The sequence below is a fragment of the Coregonus clupeaformis genome, chromosome 4, assembly GCF_020615455.1.
Source record: "Coregonus clupeaformis isolate EN_2021a chromosome 4, ASM2061545v1, whole genome shotgun sequence".
NCBI lineage: Eukaryota > Metazoa > Chordata > Actinopteri > Salmoniformes > Salmonidae > Coregonus > Coregonus clupeaformis.
This window is the reverse complement of record NC_059195.1, coordinates 16654981-16667601: the sequence shown is the minus strand read 5'-3', so window position 1 is coordinate 16667601 and position 12621 is coordinate 16654981. Positions and strand designations below refer to the sequence as shown.

At 44.0% G+C, this 12621-nt stretch overlaps 2 protein-coding genes across 4 annotated transcripts in view; one reads left to right on the top strand and one right to left on the bottom strand.

The window, feature by feature from the left end:
- Positions 1-7097, top strand: part of LOC121552401 (dynein, cytoplasmic 1, intermediate chain 2a) — a 22790-nt gene extending 15693 nt beyond the window's left edge. For both annotated transcript variants that reach the window (XM_041865317.1, XM_041865306.1), the window contains 4 exons: positions 735-879; positions 4928-5068; positions 5331-5456; positions 6065-7097. In XM_041865317.1, coding sequence (XP_041721251.1) covers positions 735-879; positions 4928-5068; positions 5331-5456; positions 6065-6178 — 526 coding nt within the window. In that variant the 3' untranslated portion in view covers positions 6179-7097. The remainder of the gene's footprint in view (positions 1-734; positions 880-4927; positions 5069-5330; positions 5457-6064) is intronic.
- The window catches only part of LOC121552391 (calcium-binding mitochondrial carrier protein Aralar1-like), a 24130-nt gene continuing 18588 nt past the window's right edge, over positions 7080-12621 (bottom strand). For both annotated transcript variants that reach the window (XM_041865292.2, XM_041865283.2), the window contains exons 13-18: positions 12436-12516; positions 9704-9844; positions 8534-8672; positions 8078-8236; positions 7850-7940; positions 7080-7733 (exon numbers count right to left, since the gene is read on the bottom strand). In XM_041865292.2, coding sequence (XP_041721226.1) covers positions 7520-7733; positions 7850-7940; positions 8078-8236; positions 8534-8672; positions 9704-9844; positions 12436-12516 — 825 coding nt within the window. In that variant the 3' untranslated portion in view covers positions 7080-7519. The remainder of the gene's footprint in view (positions 7734-7849; positions 7941-8077; positions 8237-8533; positions 8673-9703; positions 9845-12435; positions 12517-12621) is intronic.

The window sequence follows — 12621 nt, the reverse complement described above, 5'->3', positions numbered from 1 at the left end:
TTAAAACTGGATGTCCCGAAGAGACTCAAATCTGAGGATCTTTGCACAATGCTCTCGTTTGAGAGCGAGAAATAGAGAGGGTGGCCCAAGCAAACAGTCAGTGTGTCCACTTGTGTGGTGACAGAGCAGCATGGCTTGACTCAAAGTGCTTCCTGCCTGCGATGGAGAGACAGATCTCTGAGCTACGGTGCTATCGCTAATGTCCTGCATTATGCCCAGAGACCGCCGAGAGGGGATAGTTGCTAGGTTCTGCATTGCATGATCACCTCGGTAATTGAGGGACTAATTTTCCACCTCATTTCGAATGGTATGTTACTCTCATCCCAGTTAATAACGCATAAGCATCTCTCATGCTGGGTATTTACCCCTCGAGGTAATTATCAGAGCCACAGCCTGCAACATGTGGCTCTGAAGCTGAAGGCTGCCTCTCTCTCTCACCACTGGGCTGGGAATCTACAGTCATGGCACGTTAAAAGGGGAATTCTCTAAATGTAAATGTTATTCCAAACTTAAATTGAGACAAAAAGGGAGGTCTTGACCAAACCTTGTGTGCTATGAAATTCAGAAATATATGCTAGAATATTTAATGTATATTATTTTGGTAATGATATCACATTATATATGCTAATGTTTCATCGGGGGGAAATTAATGTAACGTGGTGTGTGTGCTAAGTATTGGTGTGTGCTAAGTATTGGTGTTCTTATCCCCTGTGTGTTGTATGTTTGGTCCACAGTAAAGCAGGGATCAGTGAGATGTTTGAGGGCCACCACGGGCCTATCACAGGGATAGACTGTCACACAGCGACAGGGCCCGTCGACTTCTCCCACCTGTTTGTCACCTCCTCCTTCGACTGGACCGTCAAGCTGTGGAGCACCAAGGTACTGTACCGTCTCCCCAATAGAAAGCCTGCTGTTACTATGATGCGTCCTAAATGGCACCGTATTCCCTACAAAGTGCACTACTTTTGACCAGAGCCCTATGGGTGCCATGTACACTGAGTGTATAAAACATTAAGAACACCTTGCTCTTTCCATGACATAGACCGGTGAATCCAGGTGAAAGCTATGATCCCGTATTGATGTCACTTGTTAAATCCACTTTAATCAGTGTAGATGAAGGGGAGGAGACAGGTTAAAGAAGGATTTTTAAGCCGTGAGACATGGATTCAAAGGGACTTAAATCTTTTGTCTTGCCCATTCACCCCTCTGAATGAGCAAGACAAAAGATGTAAGTGCCTTTGAACCGGGTATGGTAGTAGGTGCCAGGCGCACCACTGCTGGGTTTTTCACAAAACAGTTTCACGTGTGTATGAAGAATGGTCCACCACCAGGGCCTAAAATGTACTTTTTGGTCCACCAGCGACTATGGCAGGTAGATTTTTTTTACCAGCTAAAATATTTTTACCCCGCAAAAATTACACCAACAAAACAGAAAAAAACGGATGAGCGTGCTTTGTAATGTTTCTAAAACAATAAATGTATTTCTAGTAAGAAGCAGAGGTGGGACCAAGTCACTATTATTCGAGTCACAAGCAAGTCTCAAGTCACAAGGTCCGAGTCTCAAGTCGAGTCCCAAGTAGAACGAGTCAAATCCAAGTCGTGCATTCTAAGAGCAAGTGAAGTCGAGCCGAGTCACAAATGTTCAAGTCAAGTCTCAAGTCAAGTAAAAACAAAATCTATACATGCAACGACTTGTTCAACTACAAATCTTTGTCTGTTTATTGAGGCTGCCAGACTGACCTTTTCATTATTTTGTCCACAACATATCTTTATTAACCTATGTAACTGTAAAATATGGACATGTAGCAGTCATAAGGGCATGAAACCAGCAGGAGGCAAGGCAGGTTGACGTGCTCAGTGTAGATTGATTTACAGGTCTTTGTGATCCAATGGTGAAAGCGCCATATCATACAAAATATACAAGTAGATTTACCAAATATACACGGGTAATAGCCCAAAAGAAATAGGACAAGTTAAGCCTGATACAGAGGCTATCTGAACGGACACCGGTAGAGGGCAAGACTGTACAGCCTCCCCTTGAGAAACAAAATCGAATCTATCAAACACAAGAGCTCAAACAGGTAGGCCTACATAATATAAGCACATAGCCCCCAGGACCATACAATTAGCCAATTGGCAATTACAACCAATAAACTGGTTCTACAATGTAGGCCTCCTGTAGCTCAGTTGGTAGAGCATGGCGCTTGCAACGCCAGGGTTGTGGGTTCGATTCCCACGGGGGTCAGTATGAAAAGAATGTATGCACTCACTAACTGTAAGTCTCTCTGCATAAGAGCGTCTGCTAAATGACTAAAATGTAAAAGGCCATTTCCACATATATTGTTAGATTAGTCTTAATGATTATTGATATTTCAACACCATGCATACATGGAACAATCATTCAACGTTCTGACTCCAAAGCGTGGAGCGCAGGCTACGTAGCCTATGTCTATGTGCACTGAGGTGCGCGCGCTCCTATTACACACAACAAAAATGACAAGAGACATAGGATTTATGCAGCATTCAAAACAACTGGGAACTCGGAAAAATACGAGGTCAAATCATGACGTCAGTGATCTTCAGGTCGGAAAGTCGGAGCTCTAGAAAGAGGCCGGAGTTCCAGAATTGGAATTCCTAGTTGGATGACCGTTCAAATCGATTTTTCCCAGTCGGGGCTTGTTTTTCTTCCAAGTTGTTTTGAATGCACTGAAGTCGGAAGTCAAGAGATTTCCGAGTTCCCAGTTGTTTTGAACGCGGCAACATACACACGGAACTCCGGCATAACCCAGGAAAGGCATGCATTGAATTAAATAAATAGAACTTCTACCTCATGAATCTTGCGAACGTTCATGTGCACTATAAACATTGCGCCCACTCAGAGCAGGGTAAGAAATGGTTGGCTATAAAATGAAAATGTATCGATGGCCTATCAAACATGAAACAGAAATGTCTACGTGTTGCAATAAACAGGACGGGGATGGCATGATGAAAGGCTAGTAATTATTGTAGTATTAGATGGAATAGATTGACCACATAGGGCCTATGCATTTAAACGTGTGAAAGCAACAACAAACATTTCAACAAGTGGAAAAAAAGCACTCCACTGCTATGGTGCGTCTTCGCCACAGTAATAATTAATTTTAACAAATTATAAATGCAAGCTTTAAAATTAAATTACAGTAGGCCTATGCTAGTAACTGTTGCCCCATTGCTACTGAGCTTGCAAAGTAAACAGATTAATATGCTTGATGACCAAACCATTTTTGGAGCTGCATATTTATTTCATATGGCAATCCTCTCTCCCTACAATTTGACGTTTGCGCTGCACCCGATCCTATAGCTGTACAGAAAATCAGCAATATGCAAACACTCCCGACCTGTGTTGATTGACAGTTTGCTGGTCCAATCAGAGTACCTAGTGTGCTTTTCAATCTGTTGCAGTTTTCTTTGCAAGGGCAATGCTGCGGTTGCTGTCTCTGGTTGCGTGTAATCCACGTAGACTCTGTGCCACAAAATGAGTGACAGAACATTACAAAACCTGTCCAGATAATTTCAGTCAAAGTCTTGTTCCGAGTCTTAAGGGTCAAGTTATTTTATTTTATATCAAGTGGAGTCTCAAGTCATCACATGTTTTTTACTTGAGTCAGACTCGAGTCCACAACTCTGGTAAGAAGTAATTACATTTACATTTTAGCAGACGCTCTTATCCAGAGCGACTTACAGTTAGTGATTACATATTTTTTTTATACTGGCCCCCCGTGGGAATCGAACCCACAACCCTGGCGTTGCAAACGCCATACTCTATCAACTGAGCTACATCCCTGCCGGCCATTCCCTCCCCTACCCTAGACGACGCTGGGCCAATTGTGCGCCGCCCATTAGTCTCCCGGTCGCGGCCGGCTGCGACAGAGCCTGGATTCGAACCAGGATCTCTAGTGGCACAGTTAGCACTGCGATGCAGTGCCTTAGACCACTGCGCCACTCAGGAGTAATGTGGTATATTGTTTAATTAAATTTTTATGACCTGAGTCTTTTAACCAAAACATCACAGATGAGACAAAAAAAATGTAACCTGCCCCTTTAAGGGCGGGAGGTTACGTGGTAATGCGACTCGAGTCATGTTTGTGCCTTTGAGATTGAGTCTGATTTAGTAGCAGCGCTGTCTTCTCTTCACTAGCAGTTGAAACTCAAACATTGAAAAACAACAGCATGTGAACAAGAAACACAAGGACAGTCTCACTTCAGTAGACTTTAATTTCATGTAAATTAGACCAAGTTTTATGCCTGTGCGCGGCGCTTCTAAAAATGAATCTTTCACTCAGCTCTTCATGTGTGCACAGCCCCCAGCCAGGCAGTGTTGCAGCGCGAGGTGCGATAGGCTATATAGGATTCGTAGTTCTTTGACTTTGTGCGATTAATTTACCAGCTATGAAACAAAACGGCAGAAATACTTTGAAAACAGCTACTGCAGCATTTATTTTACTATAAATGCCAACGTGGCTGGTAAAATAGACATCTTACCCGCCAATGCTAAAATCTACCTGCATTTGGCAGGTGGTGGGTGTTAATTTAAGGCAGTGTCCACCACCCAAAGGACATCCAGCCAACTTTACACAACTGTGGGAAGCATTGGCGTCAACATGGGCCAGCATCCCTGTCGAATGCTTTCAACACCTTGTAGAGTCCATGCCCCAACGAATTGAGGCTGTTCTGAGGTCAAAAGGCAGGGGGAAGCAACTCAATATTAGGAAGGTGTTCTCAATGTTTTGTACACTCAGTGCATATGTGGTTGAATTCTGACTCCATTAACCCTACAAAGCTCAGTGTGCATCTGTGTTTTAGCATTAATCCAGATATTTGTATTGCGCACAGTCAGTTCAGAGTGGATGAATGTTTTCATGCGCCGCCTCCCGTTTCTCTCTTCCAGAACAACAAGCCACTGTACTCGTTCGAGGACAACTCGGATTACGTCTATGACGTCATGTGGTCCCCCACTCACCCGGCTCTGTTTGCGTGTGTAGATGGAGTGGGCCATCTTGATCTGTGGAACCTCAACAACGACACTGAGGTAACGTTACCTGGCACTCTTTCACATGCCCCCATTTATAAGTGCTGCACCAATGCAGGATCTATAGGGGTGGTTTCCCGGACACAGGTGATGCCCAGTCCTGGACTAAAAAGCACTTTCAATGCAGATTCTTCATTGAGAATGCTTTTTAGTCCAGGACTAGGCTTAATCTGTGTCTGGGAAACCGGCCCATAGTGTCACAGAAGTCAGCCAATCAGTATTGGTATTGTAGGTGTTGACAAAGAAGCTGTTTCTTTTGCAGGTTCCTACAGCCAGTACCACAGTGGAGGGGAACCCAGCCCTGAACCGCGTGCGATGGGCCCACTCTGGCAAAGAGATAGCCGTGGGAGACTCTGATGGACAGATCCTGGTCTATGATGTTGGAGAGGTGAGTGGGTTAAGAGCCTTTACTGTACCATTAAAACGCATGGCATTCTTCATATATGTTTGGTAAGGGTAATCTCTAGGGGGTTTTGCATTCAGACATTTGAGCCAGAATTGAGATATAGGCTAAATCTAAAATGTTTGTAAAGGTACTCCATTTCAGGCAGAATGATACAAATAAATACTTAATTAATATTAACAAAGTAGTAAAAAAATAAATACACTTATTTGAGAGGTTCAGCAGTGTATTTATTTTTATCATTCTGCCTGAAATGGAGTACCTTATTTTCCCTCTAGTGGAGGTGAAGGGGCTCTGGTAATACTTTTTGCTCCATTTCTTCGGACAACAATTAAGCCATTGTCTTGTCAGAGGCCAGCTATCTGGACGGAGACAGCTCCTGAGGGTCTGTCTGAGTTTCTGTGTCAGTCAGGTCAGTGAGTGGGGAGCTGCAAATACAGAGAGGAGCTCTCCCCCCCTGATTTCTGCCACTGATGGGTCAAGTCTCTGTGACAGTTTGAAGATTGCCAGTGATTCCCTGCCCCCTGAGTGTCCCAGCTTCAACAATATGTGTTAGTATTTTCACCCATATCAATGTTTTTATTCCCCCCCAGCAAATCGCTGTTCCACGCAACGACGAGTGGACCCGTTTTGTCCGAACCCTGGCGGAGATCAACGAGAACCGGGATGACGCTGAGGAGCTTGCCGCTCAGCGCCTCTCTGCCTGATCGCAATGGAAACGCCAGTCTAGGGACCAGCAACCGGCTTCATAATGTCAGCCTCGTTTTGATTGAAGGAAAAGGCGCGATTGCGACAGTGTTTAGGCATGTGGACATCTTTCTATGGAAACATTGTAGTCAGATTCAATACACATACTTAACTTGGATACTTCTACGTTCTCGCCTTCTCCTTTGGCTGGTTAAGCAAACCAGTCTGATGGGATAACTAACAGGGCTATCTATCAACCTCAGACACTACAAGAAACAAAGCCATCGTCTTACTCTGCAATACAAATCAGTTGAACTCAAGAACCAAAATGCCTTAAAGGTACCATGTCAACTCCATGCAGAGATCTCATGTGTCTGAATCCATACGGTAGTGTTGTGGGTTTAGCTGCAGGTTCAGTTTCACTGGCCACTCGACTTGTTTGTGGTTACACAACCCTGAGCATGTGTTTGCTGTCATCATGACTGATGTTTGTTGTTCACACTGTGCTTCAATGCCCATGTCCACTTCAACTGTAGTAGACTAGATCTATCACATCATTACTACACACAGGAATGTAGTGGTCTCATTATACTGTTAGCCAGTGTTTTTCTATGTTCCTTTAACCTAGATGCGCCAAATGTCCACTTGTTTTGTAATATATCAAAAAATGTAATCTTCAACTTTCGTCTGAATGTCTTTGCACATGACTATTGCTCTTAATTTTTTTTAAAATCAGAACCAGAATCTGTAGAATACCTCAGGATATTATGCTGTATTGGAAAATTGCTTGATATCTGCGGTATGGATTCAGTATCCATACTGTCTGTATGTAGTGTCTAAGGAAAGCTTCCCTTTGTGTGACCCAGAGAACATCTCCCACATATCGTGTCATGAATCTCAGAATGTACTTTTCACATAATAAATATTTATCAATTTCAATGATTTATTTCATCAAAATAGATTAAAATTATTTCCCAAGACACTGGTCATGATTTTATAATAAATACTTTCGAAAACATCTGTACGTCCTTTCAAGTCTCTGAAATTTGACTGACGAGCCGACATCAAAGCCTCACTTCAAGAAACACAATAGTAACACCACTCCTTTTCAATGCTATAATGTCTCTCCACTGAGATGTACAATATGTACAGTAACAGCTATTCAAAGACAAACCAAGGAAGCACTATTCATGCAGCATTCAAAGAGAGCGTTTCAAATGCCTATGAATGAAGGAGAAGAGATGTAAATTTTTTTAACCAAACCATTTCAGAGGGATGACAGGACAGAGACATTTTAAGACGCCCTACTCAAGGAGCTTGCAGCCATTTAGCAGTAAAGTGTTGAGAGGGAGACCGACAGCTTACGAGGCCGTAGGCTCGTTTTTGGGCACAGCTGGGGCTTGGCTAACAGACACCACTCCAGAAGACTTGAACTTGGGCAGGTGTAGACCAAACTTGTTCTCCACACCAGCGAACGTGGCAGCAGCCAGACGGTAGCCTCCTACGTGGTCAGCACTTACAGGGGGAAGGTCGGAGATCCTCGACTTAGGAGTTGGCTCAGAACCGGTGGGGCGACTGGGGGGAAAAGATTTGGGAAGGATAAACAACATACAATGGCAGACATAAACTGACATCCTTGTAACTGTAAGTGTACTTCAGTTCACTATAGGTGAGCCAGACATAATACTCACTGTCCTCCAAAGTCGATGTAGAACCATCTCTGCAAGAGTTCATAAGTCACCAAGGTTACACCAAACTGTGGCGAGGACCTGCAGACACGGGCTGGTGGGACAGAGGTTAAAATTACAATGTGGGATTTCACATTTTCTCTGATGTCTTCAAGAGAGCAATTATGGGAGCCACGGAGTGCCTAATTTCCCAGTCATGAAACCGCTCATTTGAGTGCGTGTGTCCCCTACCTCCTGCTCCCTTCCACAGGGCCCTGAAGCCCTCCTCAGCAATGATCTTCCTGAAGCAGTCTATAACGCCGTTGTATGTGGTCTGGCCTGCGCGTGCCGCCACCTGAAGCCTGGTCTTGACGACATCGGCAGGGGTCACCAGGGAGGCAGCAGGTATACCTTAGGAGGTGTTGCACAACCCACATAATGAGGCACTCTCACTATGCAGGAACAGTATCACCACTGATGGCAAGCAGTGCAGTACAATGCCAGGTTTAAAATAGAAAAGGAACAGAATGTCCAGTCATTTACTGTACATGTTATAGAAAGTAGATTACAATCATATTGAATATACTGTTAATGATAAAAATATATATATATTAATTGACCTTAAGCATTTCTTCAGGTCTAGTGTCGATGCTATGTCTATAGGTTGAGATGGTGAGGTTTGCAGCTGTGGTTGTTAGCGCTAGTTACCTGCTATGGCACCAGCAGTGAGCAGCTGCAAAGCGCCAATTCTGCCCTGTTCGTCTGCAAACTCAGCCTTGGTGTGGGCGTACACAGGGAAGTAGATGGCAGAGAACGGGATGTCACGCAGAAAACAGGCTTTCGCTCCCTAGGACACACAAACGCATAATGATTTATTTTATATGACCCAAAATAACTACACCTGCAAGAACATCGCATTTTCATGGTACATTACTTTATTAGATATTTTCTCATGATAACGCTTTGAGTGCTTGTATATTGTATATTGCACAGGTTTATGTGGAATCATCAACATCAAATGAGTTAAGTAGTGTCGACATCTGGTCTCTTTAGTCCAGGTTTGGACTACTGTACTGAATATTCTACAATACTGAATATTCTACTGTAATTCATATGTTTGACCCTGATGGTGTAGAGGGTAATTGCAGTGGTTCAGGCGGCCGCTGTGGCTACGGGATCATCTAGCCTGGGAGCTCCAGTGGATTATTGTTGGCTGGCTGTGAACCTCAGCCAACCAACAGAGGAGCCTGGCGGTGCGGTGGGTCACAGAAGGAGCCAGAAGGCCCCCAGGCAGCACTGCTCCCCCGTGGTTTCCCCCGGGGCCCCCAGAGAGCTCCCTCCCTCCCAGCCCGCAGTCTCTCAGACACACACCGAGACAGCATTAACATGGACCCGTGGTCTAGTGGGCCCATCCACAGGGAGGAAGTGAGTCTCTTTTAACAAGCTCCACATTGTCTGCTTCTCATTAAAATATGGACCATGAACACATTACTCGAGATGTAAGTAAACCCACGAGAACTTGGAAAGGAGCAGTGGTAAAGCATAATCCCCCCTCATTTTCTGTTGGTTGTTGGCAGCCGTGGTCTCCCTGCATGTTAAACACTGTTTTGGAAAGACATAATATGATTGTAATAGTCAGTTGGGAATCTAGCTAGTCATCCTACTGCAGACTGTGCCTGCTCATCAGAACTCTCATATTCCTTATGTAATATCAGCATTGTCTTATGTAATAGCATTGTTAAACAGTCATACAGTATGTATTGTTCAACATCACAGCAGCATAAGCTGCCCTTGGGGGTGACATCATGCAGAGGTGGTTGAGTTAGGCTATAACATAGGTTTTTAGAGTGGTGCTGTGATGTAGAGGAGTTTACCCACCTTGTAGAGGCCAAAGAGGCCCAGGTCCCTGACCACGGTCAGGGCACCAACCCTTCGGGACGTGGTGATCTCTCCGGCCACCTGGAGACGGATCTTGACTATCTCCAGAGGATTGGTGAAGATCACCTGGGAGCCTCCAGCCTGCAGAACACAACCCAGGTTAGGGTGAGAAGCAACAGTACATGTCACAGTGCACCAGTAACAGCAATGTTATAAGATAGTCTTACTCATTTTCTGTCTTACTCACTTTCCATCTCACAAATAAATCTATATCTATAATGCAAAACTTAAATTGTCAAATGAAAGTAATCACTTACAGTAATTAAATCCTTTTCATTTATTTGTTTCCTTGTGTCCTATGATTAAGGGGTCAGCCCATGGTGAGGATGATAATAACTTATGGTGCCTAAGCATTTCACCCCAATAAGCACTTTCAAATTAGCTTTGTAAACTTAAACACAAAATACACTTTTCTAGCGCTAATGTCGCGCTGTCAGACAGTGGTCTTGATGGGAGCAGGAGAAACAAGCAGGCATTGAGGGAGGAAACAGTGGGGTCAGGGAAAGACAGGCGTGGTGTGAGGAGAAGCCTGGCTCAAGGCTGGAAGGCCCTGACCCTGGCACCAGCCCTCTGCCCCTTCCCTCTCCCCAGGCACCCCAGGCACCTCCTGTAGAGGGGTGAGTGGCCCAGCCTGGCCTCGCCCCGCACACTTCCCCAATTCACCCCATTCCCAGGGGAGAGCGCTGAATCACCATGCTCTGCTCAGGGCCAAGACAGGGACGCCCAAGGGCACAGCCCCTCTGACTCAGGCACATTTATCACCCTCCCCAAATCTAATCAGGCCCCTGGATGCCTGCTGGTGACACAGAGGGCAGGGCTCCTATCTGTAAACATCCGAGCGCTGTCATTTTCAAAGTGGAAGGGGAACATCTGCTACTCTGAAGATTTATGCATTCATCCCTCTGTCTCTATCTCCTTTATATTCCCCACTTATTCATTCAGTCAGGAGGGATAACATTACAACAAACTAGCAGAACATTTGCCCTCTACAACAGGGTTATTCAACTGGGGTATGTAAAAAAAAGAAAACATGTCAGTGGGGTATTTTATGAACATCGCTAGCAACAACAGAATACATGTATTTTTGAATGACATACCTGCAGTAAAAAAGAGGAGAATATAGTATCTTCTTTGTAATGATGTCAACTTTATTTCTCAACTCCTAATATTGAGCAAATTACACTCGTTGGATTCAATTACACTCACTGTAGTATTTGACATGGGCTTTGAAAAAGCACTCACAAATAGGCTACTAGTGCGGCAAGTGCCGCTGGCTGCCGGTAAGCGTTCTTGACTTGGACATTCATTTTTTGCCAACACATGGCCTACCAGCTAAACAGATGATCTTTTAGCGAAAATGTGTTTGGAGTTACCTTTCTAGCTAATAGGCTGTGTTAGAGTTTACACTTCCTCTTCCAGTTATATTGTGGGGAGGTCAAAATAATTAAACTGTCTATCAAATCTATTCATTTTAAAATGTTGATTACTTCTCCTTGCCAATATCATTCACCTGATGATAAGACAAGATATGTGATTATTTTTTGGTAACATATGATGGGGGTCCCTGGGTCATCGGTTTGCCTGGAAGGGGGTCCCTGGGCAAGAAAAGGTTGAAGACCCCTGCTCTACAATGTGAAACTACTTTACATGAAGACCATGTTTATCAGATGTGCAAGAAATTAATACTATGGGGAAAATCTCACAAACATGAATATCAATGCTTACATAATACATTAGAGAAGATAACATTGCAGGGTGGTGTCCTTCACCAGAACTAAAAAGTTATAGGGTGCATGCTATGCTTGTTGTTGTACTTGTATGGTGTATGGACCTGTGGTGCCCATGGGCCCATGGCAGATCAGGCCTCAGGTATGTGCAGTCCTGTCAAACTCAATCACAGTGAGGTAAAGCCAGCTCCATCCCATGGCCCTCCAGCCCTTCTTCCTCCAATTACAGGCTGACAGGGGTCATAACCCCACAGACCCTGCCCTCCGTAGGCAACCTGCAGGCTCTCCTCCCCGCCCTGTCTGTTTCGTTTCACTTGGACTCATTTAACAGAGAGGTAGGCCGACGGAATTGCGCGCTTTTTAACCAATGCACTCACCAAACGTTAGTGTGCCTAATTAGCACGCTGAGGTAAAAATAGTCCATTCACAGGCATCATTTCTCAAATTGTGCCCAATTATAGGGTTCAGAGACCAAAGAGCGCCTTTCTATTCAGCCCCCCTAGTTATTTAGGATGTCAATACACTGGCGGGAAGCTTGAATTAGAGCTTACATTTATATACAATAACTCAATATCCGTAATTCTAATTGAAAATGAAAAGCTTATAATTGTATTTTCATATCAGTCAGAAAGAATTAAGCTAAACCTTGAAGTTGAAGGAGTTTGAAAACCACAAAAATGTCCTCCCGTTCTTGGCTCAATGTCTGGAATTCAAAATGTACACCCATGAGATGCAAATGTTCATAAACTGAAAGAGAAAATCTTACAGAATGTTTTAGTTTCAACAAAAATCTTGTTTCACTTCCCCCACATCAAGGTCAATTAGATTTATGTGAGTCAATGCCAACACTTTAACTTTGCTTTGCATGAAGCACAAGAGTATTTTCAGCCCTCACTCTGTATAGACAGACTGTCTATACGAAGACATCCTCACGTCAATACTTACAGTTGCACCAGCCAGGACTTCTGCAAACAGGGGAATGGTGTTATCTTCTGTGGTGAATTTGTCTCTTACAAAGTCATTCATCTGTAAGAAAAGAGAAGATAATCAGACAAGCACAAAGCACACTTTTAAAGAAATAAATCCTCAAGGAGAATGACAATGAGTGCATCTAGTCACGTCTTGGATTTT